A 12,666-nucleotide genomic window follows, 5' to 3' on the forward strand; every position below is an offset into this window, starting at 1 on the left:
GCTAAATATGGATGTGCTTTGCCTAAAGTCTGTTGATAATGTAATTTATATTGTGTCATAACAGATATGGACCAACTCAATTTCTTATCAGTTTGACATGCTTCTTGTTATTAACGCTCCTTATCCAGTGGAAATCTCCCTCTTTTTCAGGGACTGTGTGAGGGAATGCAAAGTTGAATTCTAACCTACTCTGCCGTATTTAAAGCTGGCTGTAAAATACAGGAGTGCTGTTTAATGAGCCTAGCGCAGACCACTTTTTCCATTGGTTCTCCAGCCTCCTGTGGAAGAAAAGATTTGTGTTTTTCTCTTATCAGTATTTCTGTTCCTGAGAAGGGGATAATAGCCAATGACAGATTCAAGCAGTCTTTATTGTTTTTATGTCTGGGATGTATGGTTTTATAGCTTCAGGTTTTCTCAGTGTAGGAGAATGAATCTTCTTGCTTTATGAGCTTTCTTCAGAAAATTATATACAGTTCACTGGAGGTTAAAAATAATTATTTTGCAGTAGTAAGTTTCTAGCAGAAATTATGGTTTTGGACAGCTCTCAGTGAGCTTTCAAAATCAGTAGGTTTATGATACAAGCTTCAGTAGGAAATGGATTATGTCTGAATATGAAGTTGGAGTCTAATCTGTACATATTTTTAAACACTGGATGTAGAATAACTGCATAAAATGAAATGCTGGTTCATATAAAGTGAAGGATTTGGTAAAGACACTTTAAGTAAGTGAGCAGAAGTCTTAGAAAATAAATCATTTTGAATATGAGCATGTGAAGTAGTAGGACAGAGAAGTGGTCGTATATTTTGTAGTCTCAAGAATCTGAAAGCTGCTTTGATTCCTTGTTCTGAAGAATGGGACATACCAAGAGTAGTCCCAAGTGGTGTATGTCTAATTTGCCTTAAATTCCGTTAAAGGAGATTATGCAGCCTGCACGTCAGTACCTCCTCAATACAGACCTTACTTGCACTATAGTTTACTTAAAAAACTTTCTGCTAATTCCTTTAAAAGACAGAACATCCCCCTTGTGTGAAGAGGAAAAATGTTTAGGAAGTAGTCTGTCCTTGTTAGGATTTGGGTTACCTTGGAGTGCACATACAGGAAAAAGTTTGGAAGTTTATTTTTTAAGTATACCATCAACTACCCATGAGCAGAAGCCAAAATGGACTTGTGACTTTTACAGTCTGATAGTCATGGTAGATACATAATACCATTTATTAGCAAAGATGATTTTTTCCCTGTCCAAGAGTATGAAGAATTGTGAGGACTTTTTGGTTCCGTTTGGGACGTTTTAGTCATTTGTTCTTTTAACTTCTTAAAGGACTGTTTGTTCTGATGCATTCCTTTGGTATACATCAGGAATGAGAAGAGGCATCTGCTGCCGGATGTTGGGGGATTCTTGAGCACCTGAAATCTTGCCTGTGGTCTTAAATACAGGTCTTAAATTGCTGATGCCTTCAACCTAATGTGACTTTTCTAGCCAACAAATGAGTAAAGGGTGAAACTGGAAGGACATGGCTTGTCAGTCCTCTGAGGGTTGTCCTAAAATGCTGTTTGGTTGAAATGCAGGGATGAAAACCGGACCTATTCTATTATGTTCTTCTATTAGGCTTAGCATTTATGTGATTTACTTTAGCTGACCATGTTTTTGTAGCTGGAAGAATGTTGGGTTTTTATTAAATGATCTGAAACTGAAGGGAGACTGTAAACTTCCTGATTTCATGTATTTATAGTAACTAGGAATTTAGATTATTTTCCTTTTTTGCAGTACTTGAAAAGGAATGGCTTTCTCAGTGGCTCTGTGTGGGTACTAGGTTTTTTTAAACTAAGTAGTTTTGGCATTATATTATCATCTATATATTTAGTTGTAGTTCAAGATGGTTTTCAGTTTCCAGAGCTTCTTACCTGAACTCTTGCTGGTTATCCTAGTCTCTCAGATTTGTGGTTTGAAGGTAGAGCTGCCCACCTGGAGTTTCCTGTAGGTAGTCCTGATGAGCACTTTGGGACTTTTGTATTGGTGAAATGTGTGAATTTAAGACATCTGGGTAAATATTTGGGATAGAAAATTAGATGTTTGTCTCAGATTTGGATTAAAACTTCTGCATTCTTGGGGTTTTGCTTTGCAACTTTTTTTTTCTTGTTACTTAGTTTGTGAGCTTTAGACCTGCCTTGGCATAAATGCTAAATATAGGCTCTCGCATGGATAACAAATTTTAAAAGTAATTAATACAATTGCATTTTTATATTTGTGAATATGTCAGAGTTAGTGCATTTCTTTGGTCAGTTAGGTTACTTATTCTGAATTTATTTCTTCTGTGAAGTCTAGTTAAAACTACTGTATATTAGAAACCGTTTTCCTTCATACTATTTAAATTATGGTATCTGCTTAGCATAGGAATTAGGATTTTTTTTTTCCTTTTTTCTTTAAAACTGAGACTTACCATAGCTTAATAGAACCATGTAGTGTGAAATAAAGTAGTCCAGGCATCCAACCCATCTTTTAACAAGAAGTTAAATTATTGCTTCTCAGTAACATAGAGTCTTGATACAGAGTGTTCATTTTAATGTATTTCAGAACAAACTTCCATAATGAAGAAAACATGAGTTAGTTAATTTAGACAATTTCTGGTAATTGTTAAAAATCCTCTTCCCTTTCAGTTATCTTCAGTAGATTTGTGTACTTCTACTTGAGCACACTAATATGGCTTTCAGGTTGCATTAGGTTTTTTATGTATAGTAATGAGGAGATTACTTTGTTTTCAAACAGTGAACATCTGTTGTGCTTTAAAAGATGTGGGTTTGTTTAATTGCTGTTTCTACTAGGCTGACAGAAAAAGATTCTTGCTCCTTGAAGTGAGATTTTAATAATAGCTTCCTCTTACTTGTTGGTTCTCTGGTTCTCTTGTTATACTTGACTCCAGTTTTGTTGGTTGGTTTTTGTTGTTTGGGGTTTTTGGTTTATTTGTTTTGGGGGAGTTTAGTTGGTTTTTTGGGGGTTTTTTGGTGTAAGGCTAAAAATTTACTTGCAATACTGAACTACTTCACCTTGCACAGGGAACAAGCGTCCCAGAGTTCAGTAATTCCCACACCAGAGAAATAACTTGTTTAGTTCCAAATACTCTATGCAGTATGCCAGAAGACTGGCTTCATAGTAATTCTACCAGCCAATCTAAAATAAGATGTTGTGCAAGATGTTGTGGTGGTTTTGAGGTTAGCCACAAGTTGCAGTCATCAGTGTTACAAATGAGAAGAGAGACTAGAAAGTAATACTTGCAATACTAATTCTTATATAATTAAGTAAGAGCAGTTATGTAAGTACATGTATATGCTCAGGGGCTTCACTGAAAGTAAGTCTGCAGAAATACAAAAGTTGTTGAGTGCTAGAACTAGTGTTCCAGGAGTAAAAACCACAATACTCTGAAAGCTGCTACAAAAGAATGGAAATGACTCAGATATTTCTTGAGTCAGCCTACTGGCTCAGAGCTTTTGTGAGATTATGCACTTGAACACCTTTGCAAACTATCTTATTTTTCTACCCTCTCTTGTGTTCTTAAGTAGAGCAAAATTCATGTTTTGGTGTCAGAATAATTGTTAGTTGTATTGATTCTAAAAAAGCCATTTACATAGCCCTGGGATTGTTTTACTTTTTAAAATACAATTAAATATGATTCCCAGGCAGGAATGTAAGCATGTACTTCAGTTCGTTTTAATTGAATTACATTAAATTTAGGCTTGATCTTTATTTGAAAAACAACAAACACCACTCCTGGAATTTAGTCAATTATTTGGCTGTCTCCTCTGTGCTCAATACAAGGTTTGAAGTCTTAAGAAAAAGTGTTTCTAAGTGAACATCTGCTTCAGTAGTGCTACACTGCTGATCTCTCATCCTTGTCTCTTGGTGGCGCCTGTTTGCTTTTCTAACAAATACCTTTTTGCCATAGTCGATTTGGAAATGATGCAGGAAGTTCAGCACTATTTGTAGCAGGTTAGAGACGTTTGCTTTTATCAGCCTGTGCTAAGAAAAGTGGTGATCTGGTGGTTTGCATTGATGAGATGTATTTCATATATTGACCTTTTGAAACTTGTATTTACATCTATTCCTATGAATGTGCTTCATGAGAAAAAGCAGTGATTGCCTAAACGTAATTATAGTTCCGTGTGGGAGAGGGTGAAGACTTGAAATTCTGAGGTTCATTTTCTATCCTGATTTGTACCGAAGTAAAGCATAGGTGACAAGGTGTAGCAGAGGAATAAAACCAGCTTAAATGGATCTGAAAGAAAAGAAGCAGAACTAACTTGTCACATTCTAGCCATGACCACCAGAGAACATGCAAAGCCTTATTTTCTTGCCAGCTTTTCTTCCTGGCAGCTGTTGAAACATGGAGCACTCTTGGTCAGTTTGGAATGAGGTGTGGTTTTACAGGTCAAGAAACTTTCACCAGAAGTGCAGAATCAGTTGCATGTTACCATTTCTGACTGATGTTTGTCTGATCTGCTCTGAGCCTATGGTCTTCACTGGAAATTGATTTTGGTTTTATTGTTTTCCTACTCTCTCATTTAGTTCTCCTTTTGCTGCAGCTTAAGCTCATTTGTTTTGATCTTATTCCAGGTGGATGTAGAGAGCAGTGTGGCATTTTCATGCCTTTGGCAACATTTTTGAATTTGGTGGCAAATTTGAAGCTACACTAAGACAGCCCCTTTCAAGTGGCTTTGTATCACATTTTATAGAAGATAAACTGAAGTTACCAGTCTGGTACGGAAATATCAAATAGATCATCTCTACAAGATGGAAAAGAATATGTTCATTGGAAATACACTCCTTTCACTAAACTTAATCTCTGTGCACAACTTAGAAACCATGGATCATGGATCTTAACCATTGCCAAACACTGATTTACTGTGTGTGTTTGTATATCAATATCTGTATATATCACATGATTGCTGCAAAGCTCTACATATGAAAATTTTGTCAAAAATATTCTGTAGATGCATGCCCATCAGATTTAGAGGAAGCCTTATCAGTATAAAAGTAGAAAATGATAGAATTACTCAGATTTATTTGCAACATGTAAACTTTTTTATTCTAGTGTTTGGTAATCTGGTAGGACTTTAATCATTTCAGTGCAGATGTGTTGCCTAACTTTGATTTAACCTTTTCAATTTTTCCCCATTTATTTTTATCACAGAATGTATGTGATGGCAGGGCTGCAGCTTTGCAGGCTGTTCTCAGATAGGTGTTACAGATGGGAGAAACCTTCTAAGTTCAAGTCCACTCTCCTGCTGCCACCTATTATTTGCACGATGACTTTGGTAAACTCAACTGTTCAACACATAACTAGTGCATTATTTTTACATGTTGTGTGTGTTGCTATTCATGAATACTAATCTCAAAAACTCATTCTTTCCAGTAAAAGCCTTTCCCTGATTTCCAGCCTAATTATTTGATATAAATTGACTGTTTTCTCATCTTGTCCTTTGTCTTAAGAATTGCCTTCATCTCCTAGTGTTCCTATTCCCATGGTCATTCTGCTAGCTGTGTTCTAATGGGAATCCATTATTCTTTCACACAGATGATCAGGATTGTGATGTGTTTTCCAGATAAGGTCTCACTAAAGCCTTCTTTACTATTACTGCTATTTTCTTGTATCCTGGAAACAGTAGACAATTTACTGGGCTTTTAATATCTTCCTATTTTTTAATTAAAGGGAATAATTCTTAATTATATTTAATGATAGAATGGGTCACTGAATACCTCCTCACAGTATTTCAGTTCTACTTCAATAAGAGATGTGCATGACAGATAAAATGCAGAACAAAACATTTGTTCTCAGCATTTACAAATGCATTTTTGCACCTGTCCTTACTCTTAATAATGGTTTTCTAATGTTTGTGTAAATGTTTTATTACATAATCTTGTATGTTTGCCTTTCACATGAAAGAAAAATAATTTTGCAGCTTTATACAAGTCTTTTGAAGATGATTGTTATTTACTTATGAGTTAGAAATACTCCTTTGTCTAGAGGCTTCAAAACTGTGTTGAATCCTCAGTACAAGAAATTGAAAGTAATTTCAGAATGACTGCTCTGATTCATCCTAGGTAGAAGAAACTAGGAGGTTTTTATGCTGTATGTAGTGGCAAGGTAAAGTTAAGCTTTGGAAAAGTCTGCTTCTTCTCCATCTTATTTTTGAGCTGTCTAGGTAATAATCCTAACAAACAGTGCACGTTCGTATTTGGTTCAAGAGAAAAGTGCATGAAGTGCATAGTTTTCCCAGCCTTTTGAGTTCTCTTGCAGAAGAATTCTGTCTCCCTGGTAACGATTAAAATTGGGGAAATTGCTCTTTGTTGGAATCCTGTCATTTGCCCAGGTTCTAAATTCTACCAACACTTGGCACTTCCCCTTTTGCATCAATACAGGGTTAGCTGCTAGTTTTGTTCCTAATAAGCAGTTAGTTTTGTTCCTTTATACAGGATTAACTTTGTTAAAAGAAAAAAAATGGAAAACAAAATGATATGGCCTTTCCTCAGCTGTACTGCACTGCATAGAATTTAGAAATTATTGTATCTACAGCAAGGCCAGTGGGTCTTGAAATGTCCAGTTGTCTGCACACAGGTTCTGACTGCTGTGTGCTATATGGAAGACAGCCTTACACTGGCTTTTGTTGTTACCTGCATTGTGTTTTGTAAGGCACTTACTGTAGTCAAATGATTATAGCAACCTTGAGTGACATTTCAATCCACTGCCCTGCCTTAATAAGATAGATTAAATTTTAGTTAAATGAGTTAGCTTGTGTGTGAGGAAATAAATACAAAAACATATATAGAGAAAAAAATTGAATACATGTGTGAGTGTATTGGTCTCAGTAATACTGTGCACTGCCATGCACAAATCAAAGGTATGTACAACTTGCATACTTTGTTCCCGGTCCATCATCTAGGATATAGGATCTCTTTCTTGTGCAGATTGATAACCAAGGCAACTTTCACATTCGTCTCAAGCAGAACTGGGTAACCTGGGTTCTGAAACTGAGTAGCTCTTTGAAATCCTGTGTGCTTTTTAAAGACCCCAACAGAAGCAGCTTTATCAAAATTCAGACATACGCTTTTGTTTAGGAGAGATGTTTGTCAGCACTTCCCAATCACAATCTTGAGAAAAGTGAATGAAACATTGCTGCCACCTTGAGGTTGTTACCTTGTGAGTACATTGTGAAGCTTAGCTTGCCCAGTGTGCTTGAGTTTAATGTATTAACTTAATTTTATAAAAGTTAATTATTGGGAGTGCACAGAGTCCATCAGTGTGCAATTATGCCAGGCCTTAGCCTGAGACACAGCCAGGGATGGGAATGCTTTAGAGCACGGTGTTTGGTCACACCTTGTCCTCCATAGCAGCAAAAATGGAGGGAGGACTGTGAAGAGTGAGGAATTGCAGAAAGAGAGATACTTATTAGCAAGATTGTTCTTTTTTTTATAAAGAAAGAGTAAAACAGGGCACAGAGTTCGAGGGTGGATTCACGAGCATGCTGTTTGTACAGCTTCTGACACTGTTCCTTGTTCTACCACAACCCTATTCCACCTGAAAACTGAGAAAACCATTATGCCCAGTATACTACACCTCTTAAAATCAGACTTCCTCCTAGCCCCAGTTTGGTAAAAGTATACATTCAAAAAATTGGAAGAACAGAAGATAATAATAAATGGAGATCTTCTGTAAGAACACCTGAAAGTTTATGCACTCAGGGAGGTGCACAGGCTTAAAGAACAGAAAAGTTTCTCAGCATCCCATCTGCTCCTCTCTTTGTGGAAGCTTTGTTTCAATTGAACCCAAAGGAGGCCTTGCATTTGCCTTCTCTCACCTCTTTGCTAACTTCATTCTCTTACCTAAAGGGACAGATAATCCAGTCTGTTTTCAGCTTTGTGGATTTATATTAAATTGAGATTTCCATCCCAAGAGGAGAGACTTGGACCAACTATTGAAGTTAATAGGTTGAAACATTTTCTATTGTTTCAACTAAATACGGTAATGATGATGTTAAAGCATTAGACTTGCTCAGCAGTGTGAAACAGGAATGCTTTGTTGAAAGCAGCATCATTGTTGTTAAATTTTAAGTGTCCTTGGCTGATTTTCAATTTGAGTAGCCATCTTGATGCCTTTTGGGTTTTTTTGAGTCATAATATTTATAATTTTGATTATTAGTAATAATAGTAGTAACAGACAATTGAAATGAGCTCTTCTTATACCCCAGAGGAGCTCTGAAGTGTAGTTTTCCTGAGAGTTTCATAGCAGCAGTGAAGTCAATGTCCTCTTGCTTTTGACAGCTCCTGGTGCTGGCACATCCCAGTCCCTTAGCAGAGGCTGTGGTAAACTGAATTAGAAAAGATATGTAATCTCCACCCTCAAGAAGTAAGAACTTCTGGATTTTTTCCTGCCAGATTTGTTCCCTGATCTGGTTCACTACATGATGCTGTAAACAATGGTCCTGGCACAGTGGGAAGGTCAGTACAGGGCAGGGATGAGCAGAAATTGCTGAGGCAGTCTGGGCAGTATGGATTACACACCATTGCATTGAGTATGTTAGTGCAGAGCAGACCTGCCCCATCTTTCATCTGTGTTGTCTCACCGGCCTAACATTGATTTAAAAATACTCTTCTGTTGATATCTTCTTGTCTGTTTCTTGTGGATTTTGTAGACCACTTGTCTTTTTGCCTCTTACGGCATGATTTGCTCTCTTTAGATTTTACCACATAAATCTTCCTGCTGAAAATTTACTGAATTTGTTCAAGATTGTGTTGTTCCATTCCCCTTTCACTGTGTTGGAAAATGCAAAGATTTTTCATGAATGCATCTGCCTGTATAGTTGGTTAAAATCCTCCTCCATCACTTTTGTTCCTTCCGTGAGAAACATTTGGCTTCATGGAAACCCAAAATTTGTAATTGTAGCGTTTACTTAGAGAAAATTAAATAGGTTGATTTTCAACATTGCAGAGCTCTCGGTGTAAAGATAAAATAATTATATTTGCTTATGACCCCAGTGAAACCTGAATTATCAATTCAAAATGTGGTATTAATAGGAGTTTTTTGTTTTCCTTTTTAATTAGGTCTCTTCTGTGTAAATTAGAAGTATTGGCTTGCTTTCCACTTTGATTTTCATAGATGTTACTGTTAAAATACTGTTGGATTTTATATTACTCTCCCTCTCACTGTTCATTGTGCCAGAGCACTGACAATTGCAAAACATTTAATCTGATCTCTAGAAGAATATGTGGAACTGCAGGGTGGGAAAGTCATCCATGTCTACAGCAGGGAAACCAGTTTTCCATACTTAGTAGCCGAATGAAGTTTGGATACTAGTTGGATAGTAGAGGAGGGGTAAATAAGTGAAAGCTTACTTTTCAAGCTTTGATCTTGCAGGGAAATTTAATTATGCAGCATATAGAAGTACACTTGCCTGTCTTACCACCCTGTAATAACAATGTCTTTTTCATGTAGTTATTATATCACATTGAAAGATGAAATGATCTTAAAGGAATTGAGCTTTATTCTTGTGCAAATAACTAATTAGTGCCTTCTCAATGTCCTGAAGAATTAGTCTTTATTTCCTGGAATACTGTGAGCTCAAACCACAGTTTGAGCAAATTTTCTGTTGCTATAGGAATCCCAGTCCATTCCATTTGGGTCCTTCTGTGGTTGTAAGGCATGTGACAAAACATGCGCAGGAAAATACAGCCCATGAGATGGTGTTTGCATATTGCATCCTGGCTATTTATTTCAGGAACAAGAGAATTAGCTATTGCATTTTGATTGCTTGTGACATTAGTAAATTGATATCCCAACTTGATGGTGTTACAGAGAAATGGATCTGGTCTGCAGAAAAGTAGATTAATCTAAGGTTAATTTTGTAATTTTGGATGTTATAGGCTTTTCCTTTCCTTAGTGAATTTGAAAGGAAATAACTGCAGGCATTACAACTGTACAAGCACAAAGTATCTGGACTAGATAACTTATGATACAGGAATGTGCTTAAGGAATATTATTATAAAGAACTTAGTAACTTTCAAATGTACTAACATACCTCTATATTGTCTTTACTGAATAATCTATGTAAGCTTAATAGAAAGTTGTATGCAAAAAAGCAAGTCAAGTGTTTGATGGCAGGAATCTGCTATTATAATTTAATAATACCAATTTTTGATGCTGGTTGTATTTGCAAAAGTATGAATATGAAAAATGAGTCTTTGAGATAAGCATAAAAAGCTTGTATCCTCTTCACTTTGTTTTATTACAGTCAGAGATTAGAAATGAAAGCACAAGTTGCAGATGCATTCATAGCAAAATTCCAGCTGACACCGGATGAAATGAATCTCCTTCGAGGCACGAAAGATGAGCCAATTACTGAGGTAGCTCAATGAACATTAAAATCTTCACCCTGAACTAAAATGTAGCAATGCCGTAACTGAATTGAACACAATATATTATTTTCAGTTTGCAATTTAATTTCTTATGGAGGAATGTACCTTTTAACAGAATGGTGAATTTCTGATGAGTTTGAAATGTGTGATGCAAGATTCAAGTAAAGAGACAGAAAATCAACATTAAATTCTAGTTTATGTAATGATGTAATGAGTTTGAGGCAAATGAGCTCTCGTAATCAGTTTGAGGCAAAGGAGTTCTCATATGGTTCTACACTTCAAAAAGACCTTTATGAAGTCTGAATTTTCAGTGAAGACATTTTAAACTTCCTGACACTCAAAGCAGATGAGAAGCTTGCAGCTGTCTGGTGCTGCCACTGTGCATGTGTATGTACGTTTTGCATATTCATGTATGTAGGTATTCAGTGACTTCAGACAATATAAGCTGAGGCTTTCCCTCAGTGTTACTTGGTTGCTAAAGATACTAGGTTCTGATTCACTTTAGCCACCTTCCAAAACAAGTTTTGGAATATGTAATGGTTTGAATAAGATGACACAGTAAAAGGAAGCTTGTTCTACAGTAAAAGCAAACTGAATAATGAAAGAATTGAGTATACTGAATAGATTTTTTTAATATTGTAGTTGCATGGAAAGCTTCATGTAGTGTCTCAGCAGGTAGTCCAGATTTATCTCATTTTCACAGGCATCCTGTTAGCAGTTAAAGCACTATTAAAAACATGGAACTGATAACCATAAACAGTGCTAATGAAAGCATAAATGGAATGTGCTAAATAATTGTGCACTTGAGTAATTGCTGTATGCTTTTGTACCACTATTGCCATGAAAGAGCATTCAAGTTTCTAAAAAGTGCCTATTGCAGGGAACAATGACAGCAGTGCTGTGCCAGTTACTGCATGATTGTTTTGCAGCCAGTGAGGGCTGGTCTTTTTGATACTTTGTCTAAAAAATGTGCAGAAGTAACTGAGATAAAACAGTTGTTCTGCTTTAGTTGGCAGACATCAGTAACATCATGTGTGTGCATTTCCCCTATGACAGAGTCAACCAGTGTGCTTAAAGCACCTTTAGTCAGACTTCTGGTTTGGAAATTTTCTTTTTTCCTAGAGGAAGAGTGCTTTGGGTTTTTATAAACATGGTTTTTAACACAATTGATCCAAGGCAGTAGATTAAATTGCTGGCCTGTTTTACTTAGAATATATCTATTTTTATGTGACTTGAGCCAGAATGTAACTCTGCTTTCCTGAGCAAACTGTTTTCGAATCACAAAAGATGTAACAAACAATTGAATCTGAAATAGCTGGTCATTTGAAGGCATTTGAAATATGTCTCCATAAGAAGAAGGGTTTGAAAATGTTACTGGCTTTCCATGTGCACTCTAAAACTAACAAAGTAATCTTTTCAGCCATATCTCCTTGTCTTCTCGGGTTTAGGGGTTTTTTTCACTGCTGCTGTTGAGTTACTCCACAGAAAAAGGTTGTTCTTGAAAACCTTAGTCTAGTCTATAGCAAATGGATTTTTAATTTTTTTTTTTTTTTTTTTTTAAGAAATAGTTATCCCATTTTATGAATACTAGAAATACCAACCTGTAATCATTGTCCTTTACAATGTTTCCTTTTGCTCCTTAGGTGCTCACAGTAATGGAGACAGTAATGTAATGCATAGCAGTGTCCTCAAAATCTCCCTAGAGTTACCTAATGGACGTGAAACACACATATTTCACAAGACAGGTTAAAAACACGTCTTTAGTTCTTTTTTTTTCTTTTTTTTTTTTTTTGTGGAAGAAAGGTTTGATACAATGGGAAACTAAAAAATCCTAAGGTTCTTAAGATGGAATGAAAGTTAAGTGGCAGAGGTGGGATGTGAATTTTTAAAGCAGCATTTGGAACCCAGACCTGCAAGAAACTTAGAAAAGGAATTGGAAGAGGGAGTATAGAGTGCTAGAGATTTGAATAGAAATTGCTGCTTTTAGACACTGCTTATATTTTGTTTTTTAATTGATTTAGGATTTTTTTAAGGCTTTGGGACGAGTAAAACAAATTCATGATGATGTCAAGATTCTCCTCCGAACAAATCAGCAAAGGGCAGGGTGAGTCCTACTTAAATGAGTGCAAGAGAAATATCTACAGTTAAAAGCAGAAGTTGAAACAAGGTCTCATTCTTTGCTTCATATGACAGATCATATACAGAAATATACAGAATATTTCACAAAAAAAATTTAAAGTATTTGGAATTTTAATAATGGTACC

The 12,666-nt window shown here is 36.1% G+C and overlaps 1 protein-coding gene across 3 annotated transcripts in view; it reads left to right on the forward strand.

Moving 5' to 3' along the window:
* Positions 1–12,666, forward strand: part of COG6 (component of oligomeric golgi complex 6) — a 55,570-nt gene that overhangs the window by 4,933 nt on the left and 37,971 nt on the right. For all 3 annotated transcript variants that reach the window (XM_066176077.1, XM_066176078.1, XM_066176079.1), the window contains exons 5-6: positions 10,279–10,390; positions 12,424–12,506. In XM_066176077.1, the coding sequence (XP_066032174.1) occupies positions 10,279–10,390; positions 12,424–12,506 (195 nt within the window). The remainder of the gene's footprint in view (positions 1–10,278; positions 10,391–12,423; positions 12,507–12,666) is intronic.

Source organism: Chamaea fasciata, unplaced genomic scaffold (assembly GCF_029207755.1).
Source record: "Chamaea fasciata isolate MVZ Bird 193981 ecotype frontalis unplaced genomic scaffold, bChaFas1.0.hap1 SCAF_2, whole genome shotgun sequence".
NCBI lineage: Eukaryota > Metazoa > Chordata > Aves > Passeriformes > Sylviidae > Chamaea > Chamaea fasciata.